The sequence below is a fragment of the Jaculus jaculus genome, chromosome 6 (assembly GCF_020740685.1).
Source record: "Jaculus jaculus isolate mJacJac1 chromosome 6, mJacJac1.mat.Y.cur, whole genome shotgun sequence".
In the NCBI taxonomy this organism is placed as follows: Eukaryota; Metazoa; Chordata; class Mammalia; order Rodentia; family Dipodidae; genus Jaculus; species Jaculus jaculus.
Window position 1 is genome coordinate 72,570,186 of NC_059107.1, and position 26,255 is coordinate 72,596,440.

General features: G+C 41.7%; 1 protein-coding gene across 4 annotated transcripts in view; it reads left to right on the forward strand.

Moving 5' to 3' along the window:
- Dip2c (disco interacting protein 2 homolog C) overlaps positions 1-26,255 on the forward strand; it is a 470,240-nt gene that overhangs the window by 412,891 nt on the left and 31,094 nt on the right. For all 4 annotated transcript variants that reach the window (XM_045151604.1, XM_045151605.1, XM_045151606.1 and 1 more), the window contains 5 exons: positions 1,374-1,485; positions 1,574-1,683; positions 12,751-12,881; positions 18,919-19,087; positions 22,505-22,675. In XM_045151604.1, coding sequence (XP_045007539.1) covers positions 1,374-1,485; positions 1,574-1,683; positions 12,751-12,881; positions 18,919-19,087; positions 22,505-22,675 — 693 coding nt within the window. The remainder of the gene's footprint in view (positions 1-1,373; positions 1,486-1,573; positions 1,684-12,750; positions 12,882-18,918; positions 19,088-22,504; positions 22,676-26,255) is intronic.

Below are 26,255 nucleotides of genomic sequence, written 5' to 3' on the forward strand. Positions count from 1 at the left end.
GTTGCTTTCATATAGCAGTGTCCCTTCTTGCTCACAACATTATTGACTATTTTCCCCAGCAGGTCAGGAAGCTAATTCCCAGATGGTTACTGCTAGAAGTGTCCTTTTTAAGAGTTTAATTGGACTGGAGCAATGGCTTAGTGGTTAAGGCATTTTCCTGCAAAGACAAAGGACCCAGGTTCAAATCACAGGACCCACATCAGTCAGATGTACAGGATGGCACATGCGTCTTGAGTTCATTTGCAGTGTGCCCATTCTCTCATCTCTCCTCCACCCCCTTCCCTTTCTCTCTCAAATAAATAAAAATTAAAAAATAAATTTTAAGTTTAATTGTATGTGCTTTGTTTTTATACCTGAGCCATTTTAAGGATATTAGGATATGCTCTTCTCTTAACTGGAGGCAGAGCCAAAAGAAGCAAGAATTAGTTTGAGAGCAGCCCTATCCCCTCATCAACGCTCTTTGTACCCATGTGGGAACACTGCCATAGTGGATACTCCTGCTAGAAAATGCTTATGTGAACTGGAGAGAGGGCTTAATGGTTAAGTCACTCACCTGTGAAGCCTAAGGACCTAGGTTTAACTCCCCAGAACCCATGCAAGCCAGATGCACAAGGTGACACCTGCACACAAGGTGGTACATGTGTCTGGAATTTGGTTACAGAGGCTGGAGGCCTTGGTATACCAATTTTCCTTCTCCCTTTCCCTGCCTCTCCATCTCATTTTTTTTTTTTTTAAAGAACATGCTTATGTACCTGCGCATGTGTAAGATTTGGAGTAAAAATTAAAAAAAAACAAAACCTCATGGTGAGAAAAGAGCTTGTGATGCTCATTCCTGGTTGTGATAGTAACACAGGACCCTCTTGGCCCTCAAAAATTCAGGAACTCTGCCTCAGAGGCTGTGTGTGTGTGTGTGTGTGTGTGTGTGTGTGTGTGTTTGAATCTCAATCCTGCTGCAGTGTGTGGCTCTTGAGAGCTTACTTGGAGGTTGGAACAGGAAAGGACAGCTTCTCACACATCTTTGACCAGAGAATGGTCCTCTTCTATCAGGAAAAGTCATCTCTTCAACAAGAGCACAGCTTTGAGAGTAATGCATGTAGTGAGGGAGGAAGGGGAACACCTGCCTAATTAGGCAGGTCAGCTGAATCAACCCTGGCAATCAGTGCACTAGAGGACATTTGTTACAGCCCTACCCTCACATCCTCAGCTGGCTCTCTCTGTAGAGGAAGCTGTGCTCTTGGGAATCTAACCTACCCAGCAAGCTGCATAGTTTTAACACATTTGATGACCAGCATGTATTTATATAGTAAACACTCCACAGACCTATCCCTTTCTGGTGTGCAGTCATTCATTCTCTTCCTATCTCTGGCCCGCAGGTGAGTCGCTCTGCCTGTCTAATGACAACACAACTGATCTGTAAGCTGTTGCGGTCCAGGGAGGCAGCAGCAGCTGTAGATGTTAGGACGTGGCCCCTCATACTGGACACAGGTCAGCACTTGGACTGGTTGTGTGCATGTATTTGCTTATACAGGCTTCAATTAGGCACTGAGACTCATAGCTTTGTTTTCCTTTCTAGATGATTTGCCAAAGAAGCGGCCCGCCCAGATCTACAAACCTTCCAACCCAGACATGCTGGCCTATCTTGACTTTAGTGTGTCCACAACTGGGATGCTAGCTGGAGTAAAGGTGAGAAGTGTATCTGCACAGTGTGCACAGAAGCAGTGGAGAGTGGGTAAACATCCATTGACTGCTATTGTGCTATGATTGCAATCCAGTGACACAAGAGAGAGATGCAATGTGATTTTTGTGCACACTGTAACATGTATCAAAACCTGATAACTCATTCTTTTATTTTTATTTATTTATTTATTTATTTGAGAGAGAGAGACATACAGAAATAGGCAGGTAGAGAGACCGAGAAGATGGGTGTTCCAGGGCCTCCAGCCACTGCAAACAAACTCCAGATGCATGTGCCACCTTATGCATCTGGCTTATGTGGGTCCTGGGGAGTCAAACCTGGGTCCTTTGGTTTTGCAGGCAAGCACCTTAACCACTAAGCCATCTCTCCAGTCCAACTAATTCTTTTTTAACACATGTGTATGCACAAGTATGCATACGTGTGTGTGTATGTGTGTGCGCGTGCGCGTGCATTTGCATGCATAGTGGGAAGGTGAGGATAATCTCAGTGTTGTTTATCAGGAATACCATCCACACATATTTTTTTATTAGTTTTCTATTCTGCAAGTACAGGCAGTTTGGTACCATTATTAGGCTCATCCATGACCTACCCGCTACCCATTGGCCCCTCCTTGTTGAGGTATATGAGTCGTGCATTATGGAGTTAGCCCACAGTTATTGGTCTGATAAATGTCTCTGTATATCTTGACCTAACATGTAGCTCTGACATTCTTTATGCCCCCTCTTCCGCAAAATTTCCCTGAGCCATGTTGAGTTCATTTTTGGTCTGCTTCAGTGATGAGGTGTTGGGGGCCTCTGGGTCTCTGGCTCTCTGATTTGGTAAGTGTTGATTTTTCTCTGTGTTGGTCTCCTTCCCCCTTGTGCTGGTATCTGGTTCATCAGGAAAACAGCACCCTTGCTTGTTTCGCCAATTTTCCTTAGTTTCAGCTGGGGCCCTTTTGAGGTATGATGGGGTAGCTCTCTCCTTAGGATCTGCATCTATCTGAAAAAGAGAAGCAGATTCTCCAACGGAGAGTAAGTTAGCACCAGGACAAATGAGATACCCCTTACTTTTTTTATAGAGAGTTTAATAGGTGTAGGCCCTTTGGTAGCCCATGATTGATGGTAGCTTGATATTGGAGAATGGTCTTATGTTTGGATATGGTTCTGACTTGTTTCCCAGTTCCAGCTATGGGTCTCGTACCACTGAGGGGATCAATTAGCAGAATCAAGAGCAGTTGGTTCCTCACCATGGCTGTGTACCACTATTGCAATTGTGTGGGCATCACACCAGGTTAACATTTTTTTTTTTTTTTCCGATTTTCGAGGTAGGGTCTCACTCCAGCCCAGGCTGACCTGGAATTCACTATGGAGTCTCAGGGTGGCCTAGAACTCAAAGCGATCCTCCTACCTCTGCCTCCCGGTGCTGGGATTAAAGGCATGTGCCACCACACCCAGCCGTCCACACATTTTGAGATAGGCTTTCTCATTGGTCTAGAGCTTGCAAATTAGGCTAGTCTGGCTAGGCACTGAGCTCCAGGGACCTGTCTGTGCCTTCCAGCACTAGGATTACATGTATACCACCATGCCTGCCATTTTTATGTGGACTTTTGGGATTGAACTTGGCTCCTCATGTTTGTATGGAAGGTACTTTACCAAATGAGAAGTCTGCTCAGTCCTGAATTCTTTCAGATGTTCCAGTGAGAGCCAGAGTTGTAACTCAGTAGTAGAGTGCCTGATTAGCATGCTCAAAAACCTGGGTTCAGGGCTGGAGAGATGGATTAGTAGTTAGTTAAGGCATTTGCCTGCAAAGCCAAAGGATCCATGTTGATTCCCCAGGACTCACATTAGTCAGATGCACAAGGGGATGCATGCATCTGGAGTTCATTTGCAATGTCTGGAGGCCCTGTTGTGCCTATTCTCTCTCCCTCCCTCCCTCCCTCCCTCCCTCCCTCCCTCCCTCCTTTGTTCTTTACAAATAACTAAATAACAAAATATTTTTTTAAAACCTGAGTTTAATCCCCATCACTACACCAAAAGAAAAAAGCAAAGTTCTAGTGATTTTTAAAATTGTTACTTATTACTATTCTATAGCAGAATGCTGAATATTCTCCATCTCTGCACTCTGCACTTTCTTGCTTTTGCAACTCAGGTCCCATTGTGACCTGTGAGATTATTGCTCAGTGAGGTAACAGTGAACGTTTATCTTGTCAAAGCACACTGGGGCTCTCTCAACTTAGGCCTATGAAGAACTCCACCTTTAACTTCCATGTAGTTAAGAAGTAGCTCTGCCCCAGCATCTGGATCAGAATGGGTAGTTTGCTTCAATCACTCTTCACATCATTCTCACTTGTACTTCTTACTAGAATTGGAGATGCTACACCAAATCAACTAGATTGTTAAATAATTATTTTCAAAAACTTTCAAAAAGAAGATGAGGTAGTCTTTACTGCAGTACATGTTAGTGTAGAGCCTCTTGCTGTCACAGACAAAAGAGAACTATATTGTTTATGACCATTTGCATGTCGTGCAGAAATGGGAGATAAAATACTAAATCTTGATTCGATAAAGATATTTCTACATGAAAGAGACAATGTAGCCTATACTTAGTACTTCCAGGTGATTCCACCAAATTAAATTATATACCATGGAAAGTCCCAGAGAAATGAATAGACTTTCTTTTAAATGTAATTAAATTATATACCATGCAAAGTCCCAGAGAGATGAATAGATTTTCTTTTAAATGTAAAAACTTTTTCTTAAATTTTTTTTTAAATTTATTTATTTGAAAGCAACAGACACAGAGAGAAAGACAGATAGAGGGAGAGAGAGAGAATGGGCGCACCAGGGCTTCCAGCCTCTGCAAACAAACTCCAGACGCGTGCGCCCCCTTGTGCATCTGGCTAACGTGGGACCTGGGGAACCGAGCCTTGAACCGGGGTCCATAGGCTTCATAGGCGAGCGCTTAACCGCTATGCCATCTCTCCAGCCCTTTTTCTTAAATTTTGACCATTTGCTTGATGAATAGCTGAAATAAAATAGATTGTTATGTCAGTCAAAGAAACCTCCATAAGTTTTAAATACTGAGAGGCAAAGAATAGAGGTGAAATTATCTGGCATATTGTTAGCACCAGAGGAAGTCCTTCTGGACCTTCTGGATGACAGAGGTGCCCATTTTTCTCAGGAAGAAATTTTTACTTCATTTCAGCTTTTGCACAAAAATGACATGGGCATTTAGTAGTTGCATAATGTGAAGGATAGAAGAAATGATGTGTTTATTCTCTGTAATTGCCTTGATGGTATGGCTGGCTTTATACAAAACACAGGAGTATATGTCTATATGGCTGAGTTTTTAATTTTATAGGATTAAGTAAATGGTTTTTAACTTTGAGAGGTCCTCATAGATCCAAGGAACTCAAGGTGATAAAGAGAATGTATGAAGGACCTACATAGCATCAATAGTGATCTTTGTTCAGGGTGTCCAACCCTTTGTCTGCTCTGAGCCACATTGAATGAAGAATTGGCTCAGACCACACATTAAATACAGTTAATCCTTCCCAAAGGGTAGTTCAGTGGCTTCTCTTAACCACCTAGTACTCATTCTGGATTCCTGTTCTTTGCATTCCTCTATGTGCCAGGAAACAAACACTTACTTGAACACCAACCAAAGCAAAACTGCACTGAAAGGCAGATGGGATAAGTTACACAACACTTTGCAAAAGTAAATGGGTTGGAGATCACCTCCTTCCTGCTTCACATACTCAAGTATCTGCTCTTAGGTCTCTTTAGAATAGCTTGTTCAGTTTCTTGCTTGGGGCTTTGGAAAACTAATTGTTAATCCAAATCTGAGGTTGTCCTGGAAGTTTTTCTCACCTTTTTCTGAAATGGCCTCCTAACTCAGACCCTCTTCAGCTCATGAAGGTGACAGGGTCCAAACTTAGAGTGAGTTCAGAGGTGGAACATTCTTTTTTCTTAACAGTTTTTCCTTTCTTTTTTTTTTTTTTTCTTTCTTATCCAGTTTGCTCTCTTATCCCTTTGTTGAAACCCAGCAGACTCCAAAGCCCTCACCTCTACCCCAGCTAGGGTGACATGAGCACCCCTTCTCTCTTTCACTACTCATGTTTGTTAAAGTGCTGCTAGGTACTGAGTGTTTATGTCTCTGAGTTTCTACCACATGACAAGTTCCTCAGGTAAAGCCTGTGCTCCATTCTTCTTCTTTTATTTTTTTTTTTAGATTGAGTCTAGTCTGTGTAGCTCAGGCTTCCCCAGACTGTAGCAATCCTCCTGCCTCAGCCTCCCAAGTGGTAGGACCGTGGACATGCACTATCATGCCTAGCTCCCATTCCTATTATGTCTCTAGGACCTAGCACAGTGCCTCAAGGAGGTAACACCAAACACAACAGCATTTTCCCAATGAGCTCAAAGACTCATTTTCCAGCTCTACATATGCCCTGTCCAGCATTAGGGCAGTGAAAGTTGCTTTAACTTTTATTTTTTATTTTTTTTTAAATTTTACTTATTTGAGAAAGAGAGGCATTATATACATACATACATATATACATATGTGTGTATGTATGTATGTATGTGTGTATGTATGTGTGTATGTGTGTGTATGTATGTGTGTATGTGTGTGTATGTATGTGTATGTGTGTGTGTGTGTGTGTGTGTGTGTGTGTGTGTGTGTGTATATATGGAGAGAGAGAATAAAAGAGAGAATGAAGAATATGGGCATGCCAGGGATTCTACCCAGTGGAAACAAACTCCGGACTCACGCACCACCTTGTGCATCTGCCTTTACATGGGTACTGGTGAAGTGAACCTGGGTCCTTTGGCTATTTTAGCTAGTGCATTAACTGCTAAGCCATCACTTCAGCTCTGCATTGGCTTTTAATCTTGACTGCATGGGGTAGGGATAGAGGGATTTTCCTACCTCGTGATCTATGGAGACAAAGCATAGAGGAAGGTATTATAAATCCAGCTTTGTTTCCCCTTGAAGCAAATATTTTATATTTAAAAGCAAGTGAATGAATGCCATCAGTTTTACATTCTAGAGTAATTCTCCTTTACCTGGTAGAAATTCAGTGAAGTATCCATAGGTCGACTTTCTCCTGGACAGATTTTTGACAATGACCGAACACTTGACAGTGAAAGGAATTCCCCCGTAGTTTCTTAGCATCACTTTTGCTAAAGTGCTGAATGAATAGGAAGGCAGAGTTTGTAACTTCCTTGCTTAGTTCAGTGTTCTGTACTAGTCCTTTGTATGGCATGCTGATGCAGATTAACCTCTTTAACATTTTTAAATATAGTACTTTGTACAGTTTTCTATGCTTGACTTCTCTTTTTCTCCAAGGTTAGCTTGGCCTAGAAGTCCCTGTGAGGACACTAGTTTTGTTAGACATAATTTGCTGTATTATACAATCTTTTTTTAAAATTAGTTTTGTATTCAGTAAATACAGTCAAATTCCTACCATTGTTAGGCTCATCCATGTCCTACCCCCTCCCCCTGGCCCCTCTTTGTTGAGGTATATGGGTCATGCATTGTGGAGAAATGTCTCTGTGTATCATGACCAAACAAGTGGCTCTGACATTCTTTCCGACCCTCTTCTGCAAAATTTCCCTGAGCCATGTTGGGTTCATTTTTGGTCTGCTTCAGTGATGAGGTGTTGGGGGCCTCTGGGTCTGTGGCTCTATGATTTCGTAGGAGTTGATTTTTCTCTGTGTTGATCTCCTTCACCCTTGTGCTGGTACCTGGTTCACCAAGAAAACATCACCCTTGCTTGTTTCGCCAATTATTCTTAGTTTCGGCTGGGGCCCTTTTGAGGTATGATGGGGTGGTTCTGTCCTTAGGATCTGCGTCTATCTGAAAAAGAGAAGCACATTCTCCAACAGAGAGTAAAGTTAGCACCCGACAAATGAGATACCCTTATTCTTTTAATAGAGGATTTAATAGATGTAGGCCCTCTTGTAGCCCACGCTTGGTGGTAGCTTGATACTGGACAGTGGGCTCATGTTTGGATGTGGTTCTGACTTGTTTCCCAGCTCCAGCTATGTGTCCCATACCACTGAGGGTATCAGTTAGCCAAATCAAGAGCAACTGGTTTCCCACCATGGTTGTGTGACACTGTTGCACTTGTGTGGGCATCACAACAGGTTGTTTGCTACTAAGTTGGTTAGGCCATGAGTTGCATGGACAGATATTGGTCATTTTCCCCCAGTCACCCATGTAGCACCTTTTGGCACGAGACACACTAACTGACTGGGGACTGACTCTCTTCCAGCCATGTATTCCATTTTACATGTCAACCAGATGTGGTGTCTTTAGCAGTAGGGTCTTACCACTAACAAGTGGTGCAAGTACTCTGAAAGAAATCTGTCTTTTTTGTTTTGTTTTGTTTTTTGAGGTAGGGTCTCACTGTACCCCAGGCTGACCTGGAATTCACTATGGATTCTCAGGATGGCCTCAAACTCATGGCAATCCTCCCATTTCTGCCTCCTGAGTGCTGGGATTAAAGGCATGTGCTACCACACCCGGCTGAAATCTTTCTTTTAGGAGACCTTGTAGGTCTCTCTGATCAAAAGCTCATTGTGGATGATAGCCACATGCTGGTACTGGGAGTTACAGGCCAGTGCCCACTAAGAGAAGGAAGAAAAAGATAACTAATATAAAAGAGTTAGACAGAAGAGAGAAAGACAGTGAGAGAGGCTGTAGATTAAAGTCTGTCTTTATCATACCCTCTCCAGTGTCTTGTGGCTCAGGTGTTCCCTCTAAGGGCCTGGTGAAGGTTTAACCATTTGGTCTGCCTTTTAGAATGTTAAATTTTAAGGTACCATTGATGTTTGGGTCTTGATTTGTGTCTCCCAGCCCCTCTCTTGCCCTCCCCTCCCTCCCCACCCACCCTATTGTCTAGTCCTTGAGATGCTTGCTGGGTATGTCAGCATCTTGGGTAAATTCAGGTTAGGTGTTGTAAATTACTGAGACTATGTGGCAATTATCTCCTGTGATTGGATAAGTTCACTGAGAATGACCTGTTCCAGGTTCAACCATTTTTTCCTCAAATTACATTGTGTCATTTTTTTCTTACTGCTGTGTAGAATTCCATTGTGTAAATATACCACATCATAGTTATCCATTCTTCTAGTGATGGACATCTGGGTTGATTATAGCTCCTAGCTATTACAAATTGAGCCACTATAAACATGGTTGAGCAAATCTCTCTGGACTGTGGTTTAAAGGTTTTAGGGAAGATGCCCAGTAAGGGAATAACTGGGTCTGTTGGTAACTCTATACTCAGCTCTTTTAGGAGTCTTCATATTGCTTTCCAAAGTGGTTGTACCATATATTGAAGAGCAGAGGTGAGACTGGACAACCCTGTCTTGTTCCTGATCTCAATGGGATTTCCTCCAGGCTCTCTCCATTAAGTATTATTTGGGTCTTAGGAGATTTATATATTGGCTTTATTATGTTAAGATAAGAACCAACTATACTAATTCTCTCCAATGTTTTGATCATGAAGTGATGCTGTGTTTTGTCAAAGGCCTTTTCTGCATCTATCGAAATGATCATGTGGTTTTTGTGTTTAACCTTGTTTATGTGGTGTATTACATTGACAGATTTCTGTATGTTAAACCACCACTGTGTTCCCGGGATGAGTCCCACTTGATCAAGGTGGATAATGCTTTTGATGTGTTGTTGGATTTGGTTTGTGAAGATTTTGTACAGGATGTACTGTAGATGTCCGTTAGGTCTAAGTGATTTGTGGTTTTGTTGAGCTGTCTTACTTCCCTGTTGAGTTTCTGTTTGGATGATCTGTCTATTAGTGATAATGGTGTATTGAAGTCCCCAACTATGATAGTGTTGGTGGTTATTTCTGTTTTATTTTCAAGTAGGTTTTGCTTTATGAACTGTGGTGACCCTGTGGGCATTTAAGGGTATCTCACAATTCCCTCATGTTCTTTTCACAGAAATTTTTGAACTTATTGAAACTTTTGAACTCTCAAACTGTTTCTTCCATCTTGTCTTCCAGATCAGAGTTTCTATCCTCCACATGGCTGACTGTATTCTTGAGAGCTTCTAGAGTTTTGGACTTGTTCAATTATGCTTGCATTTTCTGCTACTTTCCTATGTGTAGTTTCCACCCCTCTGTCAAGTTCCCTTTTCACATCATTTTCTGATTTTCTTAATGTTTCTTGGAATTCATCCTTGCATTTCCTTTTGTCTTCATTTAGCATCGCCACCTGACTTTTGAGGTCCTCTTTTTTTTTCAGACTCCTTCATATCTCTTAACTGTCTTTGATTTCCTTCCATTTTCTTATTTATTATGTCTAGTCTAGTGGTAGCAGCATCCACACGATTATCAGTCCTTAGTTGCTTTTCTGCAAGTTCTACCAGTAGCTTGGTCAGGTTGCATTGCTCATAGCTTCATTTTGGTGTTCTGATCCTAATGTCTCTTCTATGTTTTGATTAGAGATGTTCATTGTAGAACTGGGTGCTCTAACTGGATTTTCTTGCATTTGATTTTTCATGTTATTTCTTTTGCACTGTGGTCTCAATGGGTGGGGAAAGTGATGCCTCTTGGGGGAGCTGGCCTGGACTAGCAGGCTGGCCAGCATATAGGCTGAGTGGTCTTTAGCTAACATGTAGGTGGGTGGATCAGCCTGAGCTCAAGCACAGTGGGAAGCTGAAGCAGCCTGAGGCAGATGCCAAGCAGTCCGAGCTTTGGCTCTCGCTTGCCAAAGCCGCCTGAGCTCCTGCCTGACAGGGGTGCCAAAGTTGCCTGAGCTCTCACACAATGATGTGCCAAAAGCTGCCTCATGCTTGGAGGGACGCTGAAGCACCAAGCACAGAAGCAGCCTAAACTCGGGTGTGGCGGAACACTGGGACCTGGAAGCAGTCTGAGCTCACCTGCAACAGGACAATGGTGGTCAACCAGCGTGGCAGACAGGGAGAAGCTGGCACCTGACCTGGCGCAGGCTGACAGGCAGAGTGAGCCTGAGCTCGTGTGGGACAGGCCTGGGCTTGCATGTGAATGGGCAGCAGCCTGAGCAGTAAGTGGGCAAATGAGCAGAGCAGGCTAAGCTTGCACAAGTGGCACATGTGTGGCAGGCAAATGGAGCCTGAGCTCTAGTGGGCCAGTGGGTGGGGCCTGACCAAGGTGACACGTGGGCAGGGGTAGCAGGGCAATCTCCCCTGTGCAGTGAGGCAAGTGGAACTATGTTGACCTGGGTCCCCTTTCCTACAGTAACTGTGGGAGTATCCTAAAGCTGGGACTATGGGTATGGTGGCTGCTTAGGGTGACTGGGAGTCTGGTGGGCTACCCACAAGAGAGAGAATCAGCAATTCCCTTTTTATTTCCCCTCTGTGCCCTCCCCGTGGCAATCTATTTGAGATTGCTCTCCCCTAAAATACCCAGTGAACCCTTAATGCCTTGCCTTATTTTCCCCATGGCTGTGCAGCACAGTTAGGTGGTCACCATCTTGGCCTGAAGTCCCGTATTATAGAATCTTTCACACTGCTTGTTGTAAAGGGTCTGTTCTGGGATAAGAAGACAGGATTTAATGAGATTTTCATTGTAGCCTCCATGCTAAGTGGGGACAGGACATTTATTGGATACCATCTCATAGTAAAGGCATGGAGTGGATTGCAAGAATGCCAGGGATCTATTTCCAGTTCTCATTTATGGGATTTTTAAACAAGTGCTTTCACTTCCTAAGCATGATCATCAAGAGTCATTACTTGTGAACTACAGGCACCTGTGCTGTGCTGGCAGGTGCTTTGAGGGACACAGAGTATCATGGGAATAAGACAGTTTGTCACCTGCAAGAGTGGGCATGAATCCTGACATCTGCTTTAGCTGCTTTTCAGGGGTCAGAAAATGCCTGTGTATATAGCTGCTGCTCAAATCCAAAGCATCATTACTTCATTTGCTGGAATTACTAGGTTTAGGATAGCCAGGAAGTTTTGAGTGTGGTGTGTTTATTAAGAATTTGAAGACTGCTGGTTGTAGTAGCTTGTGCCTCTAATACTCACACTTGGGAGCCTGCGGCAGAATGATTGCTCTAAGTTAGAAACAATTTGAGCTACATAGTGTATGACTCTGTTTCAAAAAATAAAGTGTTTGACGGGGGGATGGCTCAGTGGCACTTGCTCCACAAGCCTACAGGTTGGAGTTTGAATTCTCAGCACCCATGTAAAAGGTAGACACACAGTGTCCATGTGTCTATAATCCCAACATGACTACTGCAATGTGAGGTAGAGTCTGAAAAATTCCAAGCTTGTCTACTGTTCCCAGTTGCAAAACAACAAGAAAGAAACTGTCTCAAACAAGGTTGATGGACAGGACCAGCCCCTCAAGGTTGCCCTCTGACCTCCACACATGCACTGTGGTGCACCCAAATAATGAATTTTAAAAGGGTGGTTAGGAAGATTGCTCAGAGGGGAGTATACCTGCTGTGCAGGTATGAGGACCTGAGTTCAGACCCAGCACTCACATAAAAGCAAGGTGTGGTAGCATGCACTTGTCATCCAAGCACTGGGGAAGCAGAGACAAGAGGATCCCTGGGACTTGCTGGCTAATGTATATAGTTAAAATGGTGACTCAGGTTCAGTGAGAGATTCTGTCTAAAAAAAAAAAAAAGATGGAGGTAGATTGAAGAAGATACCCAGTGTTGGCCTCTGGCCTCCACATGCATTTGCACACATGCCACATATACACTCAACACACACTTGCACTTACACCCATATGAACATGCATACACACATCATACACATACACAGGAAGAAGGGAGGGAAAGAGAGAAGAAAGGGGGGGGGAGGAGGAAGGAGTAAGGGAAGAAGAGAGGAAGGGTACAGAAGAAGGGAATGAGAGAGGAGAAAGGAAGAAAGAAAAATAGGCCTGGTGAGACCAGCAGCATCAACTCTCCCCTAACACAAGGTGGCTAAGATTGGTGGAATTGGCCCTGATCCAATAGCACTCTTTTGGTCATTTAGAGCAGTGCTATGCATTTAATCTTGTCTCACAGGTGTCAGTGCATGTTGAGTGTCAAACCATTCACTTTTATTGCCTTCTTGTCTTACAGATGTCCCATGCAGCCACCAGTGCCTTTTGCCGTTCCATTAAGCTGCAGTGTGAGCTTTACCCTTCTAGAGAAGTGGCCATCTGCTTGGACCCTTACTGTGGACTTGGATTTGTCCTCTGGTGCCTCTGCAGGTAAGACCACTCTTTAAAATCTTTAAAGAAAATAAGCCATATGCCTTCTGAACATTTTCTCCCCTTCAGTTGAATGCAGCCACCCTACCCTGTGTGTGTCTCTCTCAAGGACAGAGTAGTACCTATGGCATTCCATTTTCTATATAACCTCAAAGATGTTTGGGGCAGCACTGTGACCTCTTAGGTGATTTGAAGTGTCCATCTCAGACAATTTTTCTTCATCATCAGAAGACTCTTGGGCTTCACAGGGTGGGTCTTCTGCCCATAGAGCCTGACCTCCCTGTCATTTTTATCAAGACTCACCTCCTTCTACTTTTTCCCAACTTGACATTGGCCTTGGGTTGGAGAAGTGAAGGAATGTACCTGTGAGGCCTGGATTGCCTCTGCTATTGTCACTCTCCACTCAGTGGAAAGCTCAGGACTGGTTTTAGTAAATGCTCAACAAACATTTGTGCAGTGATAAATGCTAGCATGCATAAAATGCTTTTTCTTGGCTCTTTTTCTAACATACATTTATGTTCATTGTGGAAAATTTAGAAATACCAAAACAAAGCTGGACATGACGGGTACACCTATATTCTCAGCACTTGGGAGAAAGAGGCAAAAGGCTATCAAACCAGCCTTAGGTACATAGTGAATATAAGGCCACCCTGGACTGCATGAGACCCTCTCAAAATCAGTAAATAAATATATGCAGCTGTCAATATGCCACCACCTAATAAATTCTGGCTTCAGTAAACATCCACTGTTAGCCTTTTGGCATGTAGTCTTTCACAGTTCATTTTCTACTATAATATACTTTTTAAAATATTTGTTCATTTATGAGAGAGAAAATATGGATGTGTCAGGGCCTCTGGCTACTGCAAATGAACTCCAGATGCATGTTCCACCTTGTGCATCTGGCTTTACATGCATCTTGTGAATCGAACCTGCGTCCCTAGGCTTCCCAGGCAAGCACTTTAACTGTTAAATCATCACTTAGCCCTATAGTACACTTTTTTATTGCATTCATTTATTTATTTGAGAGAAGGAGAAAGAAGCAGGTAGAGAGAGAGAGAGAGAAAGAAAGAATGGGCGTGCCAGGCCATCCAGCCACTGCAAACAAACTCCAGACACATGGCACCACCTTGTACATCTGGCTTATGTGGGTCTTGATGAATTTAACTGGGTCTTTTGGCTTTGCAGGCAAGAGCATTAACCACTAAGCCATATCTCCAGCCCTCTAGTACACTTTTTAAAGTCACATTTTAAAATTCAATTTGGTGTATAAAATATACTACAAAAGAACCACTGTTGATGGCCCCACTTCACATGTATTGACACTTTATCAATTTCCTTTCATATGTTTTCCCCATTTTTAATGGAGCATTTTAATACAAAAACAAACTTCCTATGTCCTACTCCTAGATCTTTTAAGCTTATAGTTTCCTAAATACACATTAATGTAGTTGTAAAACTGAGGTGCTATAATATGTAATTGTTCCTATGTTTCTTTTTTCTCAATAAACTCTTCTAGAACAATTATTTTTAGTGTGTTGATTGCATTTAATAGTATTCATATCTAATCTTAAATGCTTGCCTAATATGGACTTTCTATTTAGACAATTTAACTTTTTGAGAAAGCAAATAAAATTGAAAAACTAAATACATAATGGTTTTTGTGGGTCTCAACGCAAATGCAGTAACATTGCAAGTTTCTGTCCTTGGGGAAAAGCTTAGAATCTACCATTTCATGAGACGAGGCCAAGTGTCTATAGCCATCTATGCCAGCTGGCATTTTGGAACTAAGCTCTAAACTAGAATAGCTGTTTTCAGAAATTAAGTTTAAATGCTTCAAGGTTTATTTTGTACATACAAATTTTTTAAAGTGCCAGAAAAAGTCAGTATTGGCCAATAAGTGCAATAATTGATTTGTGTTTCTTGGATTGTACAAAATAGGTAAAATTTCTGGAGTCAGGACAAGACAGGTCATTTTGGGTGATGGGAGTGTTCTACAGCATTATAGTGACAGTGGTACACCTTGGCAGCATTACTTAGCCACATTGTAGGCTATAAACTTGGCTATGGAAATATCTTTGTGTAATGTTATTGGAGCTGTAATGAATAACCTCATTGTATCTATCTGCTATAAGGGTTTATTGGAGCTTGTTTTTCACTTTGACTCTTCTAGGACAGTAGGTTGGAGGCCAAATTGTGTTTAAGTTTTGATGCAACTGAAATTTCTTGGCTCTGAATTCATATGATGGCCCCATCTTTTTTATGTGCTAACAATTGTGATCAAGACAGACCTAAGCTCTAGTATATGTTATTGAGAAAGCAAGTATTAGAGTTTTTGTCTTAACAATCTTCATTTGGGATCCCCTTATGCTAGCTTTTAGAAAGTAAAAATTGGAGAGTAATGTGAAAATGATGGATTGTCAGGATTAAGAGGAAAGTCATTATGAAGCTATATCTCTGTTTTTATTCCTTGAGACATTGGGTTCAGATATCACTAAGCATGTTTGGTGGTACTAGAAACATAAGTTCTTAATGTGAACAAATAGCTGTTTACATTTCAGCTGCAATAAAAAGCCTCTGAGAACATCTAATCAGGGAAACATTGTGAGCCCTAGTTCATGAATGGGCTGAGTAGCATTTGGTGTTAATAAAAACATTGTGTTTGTTTGCTTCCCAGGGTGGAAAGACACGCAGTGTTCCTGGTGGATAATTAAGATTTATGGGATGTAATATGTGTAGGCTTATTAGAGCTTAGGCTTTTACCTTATATATAACCCCATGTTTGGATCTGAGATTGTTCTTTTAATATCCATGTAGCTGAAGTAAATTTTCCATTTGTTTTCATTCCTACTCAGTGCTGCCTTGAGGCTTCTAATTAGAGTCCACACACAAGCTAACCAGGAAGGCTTTAATTCAAAAATCACACCTAGTTAGAATGTGTGGGCTATATTTTGCATGCCAGGAAGCATGACTGAAAAACGGCTTGATAGCAAATGAAACCACAAGTTGCAATGAAGTCAGTGCACATGGGGCTAACCTGCTCCTTGTGAGCATTATGGAACAGGCTGCTCATTTCTTGGGGAAAATATAGGATAAGACCATTATGCAAGGGTCTTAGCTGTGGTAGGTTCTGAAAATAAGATGGCCAGTCTCCAAAAGTGGTCCATGGATCTTGCATGTGAGAGAGGAGGCATAGGTTGGACCTTTAGATATATTGCTAGCTAAGGATGCATGTCCTTTGCTTACAGACACCATGTATGCCTCAAAATAAAAATAAATAGGGTCAGGGGGGATGGCTCAGTGGGTCAGAGCACTTGTTGCACAAGCATGAGTTAGCTCCCCAGTACACATATGAAAAGCTGGGCTGGGTCACACACACCTGAAGCCCCAGTCTTGTGCCATGTGGGGACAGGAGACTGACTGACAAAAATGGCACATTTTTGTCACTCCACATTCAGTGAGTGGCTCCATCTCAAGGAAACAACATGAAAATACAATAGCGGACACCCAGTGTTTTTTTCTGGGCTCCAAACAAGCATGTATATGGGTGTGCATCTGTACATATATGTGCATGTACTGTTCATACACATACCATACTGCATATACTATGCCTACACTTATACAAAACAAATGAAATGAAGACATTTTGGAAGGCTCATATCATGCTTGCTTTTGTAACTAAAGAGAGAGTGTGGAAAGCCTCAGTTCTGGATAAAAGCCATCTAGATAAAAATCGGGCTGTCAGTGACAAGGTTAATCCAAATGAGAAAGGAATTTGTGAGTTATTTGTATTTAATGTTCTTCAAGTTGGACTTCACCTGGCATTTACAAAAATCAGAAAGCGTGTAACAATGTGGAAATGATTTATTTTCAGAATTAAGAACAAATATGTGACTGGGAAGTTGGATCAATGGGTAAGAGGTCTGCCACATAAGCATGAGGGCCTAAGTAACCAGCACCTGTGTAAAAGCCAGACATAGTAGCATGCACCTGAACTCTCAGGAGTGATAAGGTAGAGAGACAGGATGGTCACTGGGCTTGCTGATTAACTTGTCTGGTGAGTTAGTGAGTTCCAGGCTCCATGAAGACTCTGCTTCAAAAAACAATTGAGGAAGATACCCAATGTTGACTTCTGGCCTCCACGTGCACACACACCCACCCACATAGTTAAACACATATGCACACATACATAGTACAACACAACACAACAGAAAAAGAAAATCACCATAAGGCTATGTTGTAGTTATCTTTCGGTTGCTGGGACAAAGCACCTGACTAAAAGCAGCAACTGAGAGGAAAGATTTTATTTTGGCTTACAGTCTTGAGAGGAAGCTCCATGATGTGAGGGGGCAGCATGGCACATGGACATCAGCTCTGCCATGGCAGGTGGACAATAGAAGCAGGAGAATGAGCTAAAATCTAGCAAGGGGGTGCTAGAAAACCCCTAAGCCTATCCCAACAACACATGTGCTCCAACAAGGTTCCACCTGTCAAGCTGCCATCAGCTAGGGACTACAGAACACATGAGTTGATAGGGATATCCAATACAAATTACCAGAGGCTGTATCTTTTTATTTTGTTGGGTAGAAAGTTACTAAGAACAGGAAGTTGTTTGAATATAGTATAAGTGTGCTTTGATACATAGGTATATTTTTGTAACTGTTATTTAAGCTCTATTGAATAACCCTAATGTAAAGTGATCTTTATATCCAGGCATAATGGCTCATACCTGTAATCCTACCATTTGAAAGGCCTTGGCAGGAGGATTGCTACAAGTTCCAGGCCATGTCTAGATTACAAAGTGAAACCTTGCCCTCACAAAAGAGAAGAGGGCAAGAAAAATAAAGAGAGAGAGAAATAAATAAATAACATAATAATAATTTTGATTATAAAAAGTATTGAAATGGGAGTTTACTAATTATATATAGAGACTGAAAAAAATGCCATAGGAAAGTCATACGAAAAGCCCAGTGAGGTGCCATTTCATACCCCATGACATTAGTTGTATAAAATAGTACATATAGTGAAAGATGCACAGAAATTGGAATATTATATATTGCTAGCAAGATGTGAAATTGATGCAAGCATTGTAGAACATGGCTTAAGAGTTTCCCAGAAACTTAATCACAGAATTTCCACTTGATCCAGCAATTATATTCCTGGATTTATGCTTAAAGAATCCAATACAGGGATCCAAACAGATGCTCACACAGCAGTATTGCCACATTAGAGCAACCAGAAGGTGGATACAAACAAAATAAACATCAATGGATGACTTGTAAACAAAATGTGATATACATGCAATTAAATATCAGCCAGATGTGAAATGGAAGGATTTACACATGTTGCTGTGTGGATCAACAATGTCTCTGTGCTACATGAAATATGCCATGCTGAAATGGCAAATACTGCATAATTTTACTTACATGGAGCATCTTGAATTGCCAAATTCACAGACACAACAAATAGAGGATCCTAGGTGGTGTGAAAAGAATGGAGAATTATGCTTAATGTATTCAGAATTTTTCAATTGTGTGAAGAAAAAGGTTTGGAAGTAGACTTCCTTTAATTATCCTAATTTTCTTTCGTTGGCTCTGATATCAGTTTCCTGAAATAAGGGTTGACACACTTTTTCTTAAATGGAGATTGTAATCTCGATCCCAGGTTCTGATCTCAAGGTTTTTGGAGACAATACTTAAATAAATGAATAACGGCCTTATTCCCCCACCCAAAAACTGTAATGACAAAACTAAACAGTTTTTATGCTTTGCCAGCTCCTGTGCAGTTCCAGACTCTACCCAATGTGGCCACTGTGTTGTCCACTATAAAAAAGAATCCAGCATATCAGGATTGAGAAAAACCTATCCACATTTCCAAGTTGCTCAAAGTGCTAAGAACTCATATACCTTTTCTTCTTCTGTGCTTCCTGGGATGTCCCCAAAAGTATATTTTTACATCTGGTTTTTCATTTGTCTTGCACATATGTAGTTCTCCCCATCTCCTCTGGGTCCCAGCCCTGATGGCCTCTTTGTCTCTGCAGTGTATACTCAGGGCACCAGTCCATTCTGATCCCACCCTCTGAGCTGGAGACCAACCCTGCCTTGTGGCTTCTTGCTGTGAGTCAGTACAAAGTCCGGGACACCTTTTGTTCCTACTCAGTGATGGAGCTTTGCACCAAGGGTCTGGGCTCACAAACCGAGTCCCTCAAGGTAAGTACTATTGCTCAGGCCTCACTAGTCTCCCACCTACAAGAGCATTCTGGTCTCAAGAACAGACTTAATGGATGAGTTAGCACTGTCCTCCCAGAGTCAAGATGTGATATGCTTGTAGATTACATCCATGGGAGAAATGAGGTTTTGGGAGCTTTTGATGATTATTTTGTGTATATGATGTGCATGTTGTGTGTGTGTGTGTGTGTGTGTGTGTGTGTGTGTGTGTGTGTGTGTGTGTGTATGAGCACATATATATGTTCATCAGTATGTGCAGGCCACAGATAAATATCAGGTACCTTCTTCAATTGCTCTTCCCCTTATTTTTTAAGATAGGATCTCACACTGAGCCTAAAGCTCACCAATTCAGCTAGTCAAACTAGGCAGCATGCCCTAGGGATCATCCTCTCTCTTTTCCCAGGGCTGAGATTATAGGCACCCATTGTCATGCCCAACTTTTTTTACATGGGTGCTGGTGATCCAAACTCACATCCTTACTTTTGTGTACCAATCACTTCACCCTCTGAACCATTTCCCAGCCCGGTGTGGTTTCTTTTTCTTTTTTTTAACATGAATAGTTTCCATTCCCACAATGGCTAATAAGCAGGACTATAAAATACTTAGGTTTATTTCCAAGATCCATATTTTGCCTATGTTTTTAGAGTTGTTTTCAGTGAACTTAATTATGTGATACAAGTGTTTAAGAAGAAAGGTCTAAATTTAGCCATTCATCCTATTCTATTGGAAGACCCAGATGTGAAGTTCTGTACTATAACCAAAATTCATCTTACAACTAAGTGAAGTGTTTTGGTTAGAGGTTTGTTTTTTTTTTTTTTTAAATGAAAGCCACTATTAGGGAATACTGTTCCCCTCTATTTAAAGTGATTAACTTTTGCTATATTTTGATGGTAAGTTGGATAGTCATTAATTCAGGTATTAGGGGAAAAATAATGTTAGGCTCTGTTTTGATTATATTTCAACCCCACGTTCACTTTTGGTCTACTGTATATATGTTTGTATATGTGCAGATTAAAATTGTGTCTGTGTATGCACACATCTACTTATCTCTCCTATATTTTGTTTTACTGCATAGCCTAATGTAAGAAGACAAAATACCTAATGCAAATATTGACCTTGATAACTCAATATGTAATTATTTGGTGTTAGAAGGGCAGGTTACGCACATGTTTGTCACTTACATCCATCTATATCACATTACACAATAAGGACATTTTCATCAGGGTTTCCTATTTGTATATGTATAATAATCAGCATGAAATCTCACAATGGACGGATAATTTAGCACTTTATGTTTTCATTGGATCCTTAGCTTATCACAGCTCTCTGAAACAGGAACCTTTACTCTCTCTATAAAGCAGCTTTTCCACATTGCACCACTCAATAAACATGGAACCAAATTTTAACTCAATTTTGCATTGCTATTGCAAACCCTCTGATCTATACACATAATTATGTATTGCCTAGAATTCAGATGTTCTGTGACTATATGCTTACAATCATGTTTAGATACCAGATGTTAATGTCAGAATTACCTTGAAGGCTATGAGTATAGCTCAGTGGTAAATTATGTGCTTAGCTTAGTATGAACAAAGCTCTGGGTTCAATCCATAGCCTAAAAAGGTAAAATCAAATGATACTGTACTGGTTCCTTCCTCATTCAGGGTATTTCTGAGTTATCATTGCTGGGGAATGATTGTGGGAATGAGTGGCTCTGTTTGGGCATCCCCATAGCTCTCCTTTCAGTCAAGACACATTTACCACACATTACCACATTCTAAGGGCTTTCTATCACTAACCTCATCTCCCTCTACACAGCTTTCACCTGTGAGTGTTGGTATCCACCTGGCTGAATTACACTCCTGTGCTTTCCACTGTTTGGCTCAGCTGACTAAATACCTTGTAGGTCCTGATAAGTGTTCAACAATGTGCTCACTATGGAAATGCAGATCTACCTGATAATGAGAGCCATTCTGTGACCTTTCAGGTTTCATTGGATATCAGTGAAGAACTGTCATTATGAAGTTGTCTGAACATTTCAATTTCAGCTTCCTATTTTTAAATACTTAGGTTATTTGCATCTGTTAAATACATTTTATTAGGCAATATGGATAGTAAGGATGTTTGCTCTTTGCCAGTTACTGTGTCCCTACAGGAAGTTACCCTCAATCTCTCCTAACACTGTGCTTCCATGCAGGAAATTACCCTCAACCTCTCCTAGACACCAAGCTTCCATGTAGGAAGTTACCCTCAACGTCTCCTAGACACAGTGCCTCCATGTAGGAAGTTACCCTCAACCTCTAATACACACCGTGCTTCCATGTAGGAAGTTACCCTCAACCTCTCCTACACACTGTGCTTCCATGCGGAAATTACCCTCAACCTCTAATACACACCGTGCTTCCATGTAGGAAGTTACCCTCAACCTCTTTTAGACGCCATGCTTCCATGTAGGAAGTTACCCTCAACCTCTCCTACACACCGTGCTTCCATGTAGGAAGTTACCTTCAATCTCTCCTACACACCGTGCTTCCATGTAGGAAGTTACCCTCAACCTCTCTTAGACACTGTGCTTCCATGCAGGAAGTTACCCTCAACCTCTCTTAGACACTGTGCTTCCATGCAGGAAGTTACCCTCAACCTCTCCTACACATCGTGCTTCCATGTAGGAAGTTACCCTCAACCTCTCCTAGACACCATACTTCCATGCAGGAAGTTACCCTCTATTTATTTATTTATTTGAGTGAGAGCAGGCTAAAGAGAATGAGCATGTCAGGGCTTCCAGCCACTGCTAACGACATCGAAATGCTTGTGCTACCTTGTACATCTGGCTTACGTGGGTCTTGGCAAATCAAATCTGGTTTTCTTGGCTCTGCAGAGAAGTGCCATAACCACTGAACTCTCTCTCCAGCCCTTAATTTTTTTTGCATGTGTTCTCGTATGTATATGTATTTTAATGTTCATGTGTATGGGTATACATGTGTGCATGTGGATAGACCTTGTGATTGTCTTCCTCAGTTGTTGCTTATTTTCTGAGACAGGGTCTCTAAGTGAACCCAGAGCTCACTGTTTTAGCTAGGCTAGCTAACTGGCAAGCCCTTGAAGACCCAAATTCAATTCCTTATAGTTGTAGGTCAAACATTTTACTGGCTGAGTCATCTCCCAAGCCCCACTCCCATGATTCTTGATATTGTTTAAAATTTTTTTGCTGTGGTCTCTTTAATACTTTAAATATCAGTATGAATTTTTTATGCCACATCTTGGAATAGTTAACACCCATGGGTATAGATGACCCTGAAAACGAAGAGCCCTGCTATGTTCTCATTATTCTTGAGTAAAAGTGTATCCAGGTCACACATAGCCACTCCATAAAGGCTGATTTAGTGTCCTTATTTCCAGGCACGAGGACTGGACTTGTCCCGAGTAAGGACCTGTGTGGTTGTGGCAGAAGAACGTCCCAGGATTGCCCTTACACAGTCTTTCTCAAAGCTCTTTAAGGACCTGGGCCTCCACCCACGGGCTGTTAGCACTTCATTTGGCTGTCGAGTGAACCTAGCCATTTGCTTGCAGGTGAGTTTCATTGAACCAATAAATGTTGCATCTCCACAATAACTTTTAAATGACACCTGTTTGGTATACCTCCTTAGCACACTTTCTTTGCCAGATACCGAGGTACATTGCAAGACTGTATTATACAAACATACATAATTGGTGTTCACTTCTTTTCTTTTTCTTCACTAATTGGAATCTGCCTTTGTATCCATTACTCATAATAAGCATTCACAGTACTTGCCCTGTCCTGGAACATTTTAACTTGGTAACAGTAGCACTTTGCTGGACCTCTGCTGTCAAACTTTGATTTCAAAGATTAGATAGTAGGAAAATATTTCTGTAGTCTCATGTATGTACACAGTAATTTCTAGAGGGAGAATTTCATCATGTGGGCAAGTTGTTGCTGTTGTGACAACATAGAAATAGCATAACTGCATTTCTAGGAAACAGCCATGAGGGAGGCAGCTTTTAGAACAAGACTGGCATCGCCCTTGGGAGGTTTTGATTGGTTTGTTTTGCTTGGCCACTTTCACTGTGTCTTTCCTCTTTAAAAAAATCTGTGTGCATGTGCGTGCTAGGGTGGGGCATGCCAGGGCCCCTTGCTGCTACAGACAAATGCCAGTTACTTTGGCCACATTTTGCATCTGTTTTTACATATGTACATAATGTGTATATGAAGATCAGAGGACAACCTCTAGTGTCTGTCCTTGCATTCCATCTTGTTTGAAGCACTGCTTCACCAGAGTAGCCAGCAATTCTGTCTCTACCAACTACCATACCATAGGTACACTAGGATTACAGACCTATGCTACCATGTCCAGCTTCACATGGGTTCTCAGGATCTAAAGCAGGGTCCTCACACTTGTACAGTAAGCACTGCACGCTGAACCATCTCTCCAGTCCTAAACTCTTAATATGTATTCATTTAGGAAGGAATTATGATGGTAGATTAATATTTCCAGAGGGAGACTGGGTAGGTGGCAGAGCAGTTAAAGGCACTTGCTTGCAAAGCCTGCTAGCCCAGGTTTGACTCTTCATTATCCATGTAAATCCAGATGCATGAAGTGGCACATGTGTCTAGAGGTCATCCGCAGTAGCATGAGGCGTTGTTGTGCCCATTCTCTCTCCTTCTCCCTTGCCCTCAAATAACTAAAAATTTTTTAAAAGATTTCTGAAAGGAAAAGACAGAGGCATGCCCTTCCCTCATGTGCCTCCTGTGGCTCTGGGAAGCACCTGTCATTGTGAGGCTGAGTGCAGTGCAATGCCTGAGCAGGCCCACTAATGGAGAACTGGGCTCACAGTAGGTGCTGGGAAATGAATGACTTCTAGACCCCACACTTCCTCCCTCTCTCCCTTCCCACCCATTCATTGTTCCTTCCATCAACACTCTCAAAGGTGACTCTTCAGCTTCTATGAATAAGCCTCAGAACACTAGTGATCTGCTTCTGTCCTGTCCAACTTAGGTGCTTGGACTCAACCACTGCATAAAGTACATATGCATGCACGCACATCCAGTCCTTGAGGACTTAAAGAGCATACGTGTGCACACACATTCGTCCCTAAGGCAGAAAAATAAGTGCCAAAGCTTTTTGAAAAACTCTCATGACGGTTATTTACTTCTCTCTTTCTTCTCTTTGAATTAGCTGCATCTGAAGAACTATTGCAAACTGATAAACATTATTCAAGATAGAAGTACAATCTTGTCCTTCCAGTGACTGGAATTAATTACCTTTTCTAAAAAAGAACCTGAAAAATTGGATTTATCTTACCAAACTAGATCTTTTAAACTGTTGAGCTTTTTTCTCCCTTTTTTATTTCTAGTTTTTATAAATTGTTTCAGTTATCCTTTCTCCTATCAGAAGAGATGCAAAACTCTAGTTCCTAAAATAATACAGCAATACCAATGCAACTCTCCTTCCTGATTGATAGAGGCCTTCTGCCAAGAACGGAGTAGCAATTCATGAAAAACAGGCAGGCACAAGCCTACAGTGGTAGTCATGATTCTGCTTTTTTTTTTCCTTCTGGGGTAAAGGCAAAGGGGCAGTGGTTGGATTTCTCAGTCTCATACTCACAGGTAGTGATTATCTACTGCAACAGATGACAGTGTTCTTTGGTACTTCACTATGCAGAACTGAAATTTTTCAGATAAAAGGAATAGAGGGGTTATGGAGATGACTCAGAGGTTAAGAGAACTTGCCACTTAAGCATAAGGGCCTAAGTGAAGACTACCAAGTTCAACTTCCCAGAACCCTTGTAAAACATGGTCATACATACCTGTAACTCCATTGTGCAGGTAGGCAGGTTAGAGACCAGAGAACGACTAGGGTTTGCTGGTTGATGCCAGCTCTTGGGTGAGGGATCCCCATCTCAAGGAAATACACATTTGAACAATAGAGAAGGTCACCTGAGGTATTTCTGTGGCCTCCACATGCATGTGCACAATGCACACATCTGCAAACACACAGGCCCTAGAAACACACACTAAAAGAAATAAAGTACATAAACTTATTACCTCTTTATTTAGTAGTTCATTTATTTCCATCCACCTAGGCCTAAAATGTTTTAAGATTGTGTATCATGTAGGAGATGATAAAATGCCCTTAAAAATAGCAATAATAAGCCAGGCATGGTGGCACAAGCCTTTAATCCCAGCACTCGGGAGGCAGAGGTAGGAGGATTGCCATGAGTTCGAGGCCACCCTGAGAATACAGAGTGAATTCCAGATCAGCCCGGGCTAGAGTGAGACCCTACCTTGAACAATCAGAAAAAAGAAAAAAAGCAATAATAGAGAAAGTCAAGAATGAAGATAGTGTGTAGATCCTGGCCATAAGATGGCCAGTATATGAGCTTCCCCATTACTGTATTCTCAGCATCTGTTATCTGGCAGATATCTAATAAATGTGTTCTAAGAACATTGAGAAAATGAAGTTCTAGCTTCATAATGAATACTAATACATTTTATAAAAATGATCTCATCACTGGACCTGGACTGATGGCTCAATAGATAACAGTGCTGGCTATGCAAGCATGAGGACCTGAGTTTGAGCCCCAGCACCCTCATAAAAGGCCAGGCATGGTTACATTGCCTGTAACCCCAGTGCTGATGAGTGAAGAAATAGAAAGATCACTAGGTCTTACTGTCGAATTTGTCTTAAAAAATTAAAATAAAAATAAACAGCAAGCTTCAGTTTCAGTGAGAGACTCTCTCTAAAGGAAATAAGGCAAAAGAGTGATGAGGAAGGACACCGGACATTCTCCCATGGCCTCCATATGCATAGTCACAGGGTGCCTGCATCTGCCCACATATGTATACACCACTCACCACCACCACCACATAGAGTACACACAACAAAAAAATTAAAATAGAAATAAAATAATCCCATCAGTATGGCAATCAAATTAAAACTTTAGGGCTGGACAGATGGCTCATCAGTTAAATGCACTTCCTTGCTAAGCCTGACAGACCTGGCTTCAGTTCTTTAGTGCCCATGTAAAGCCAGATATACAAAATGGCTCATGTTTCTGTAGTTCATGTACAGTGGCAAGAGGTCCTGGTGCATCCATATTCATATTCATTCTCTCTCTCCCTGTTCCCCTC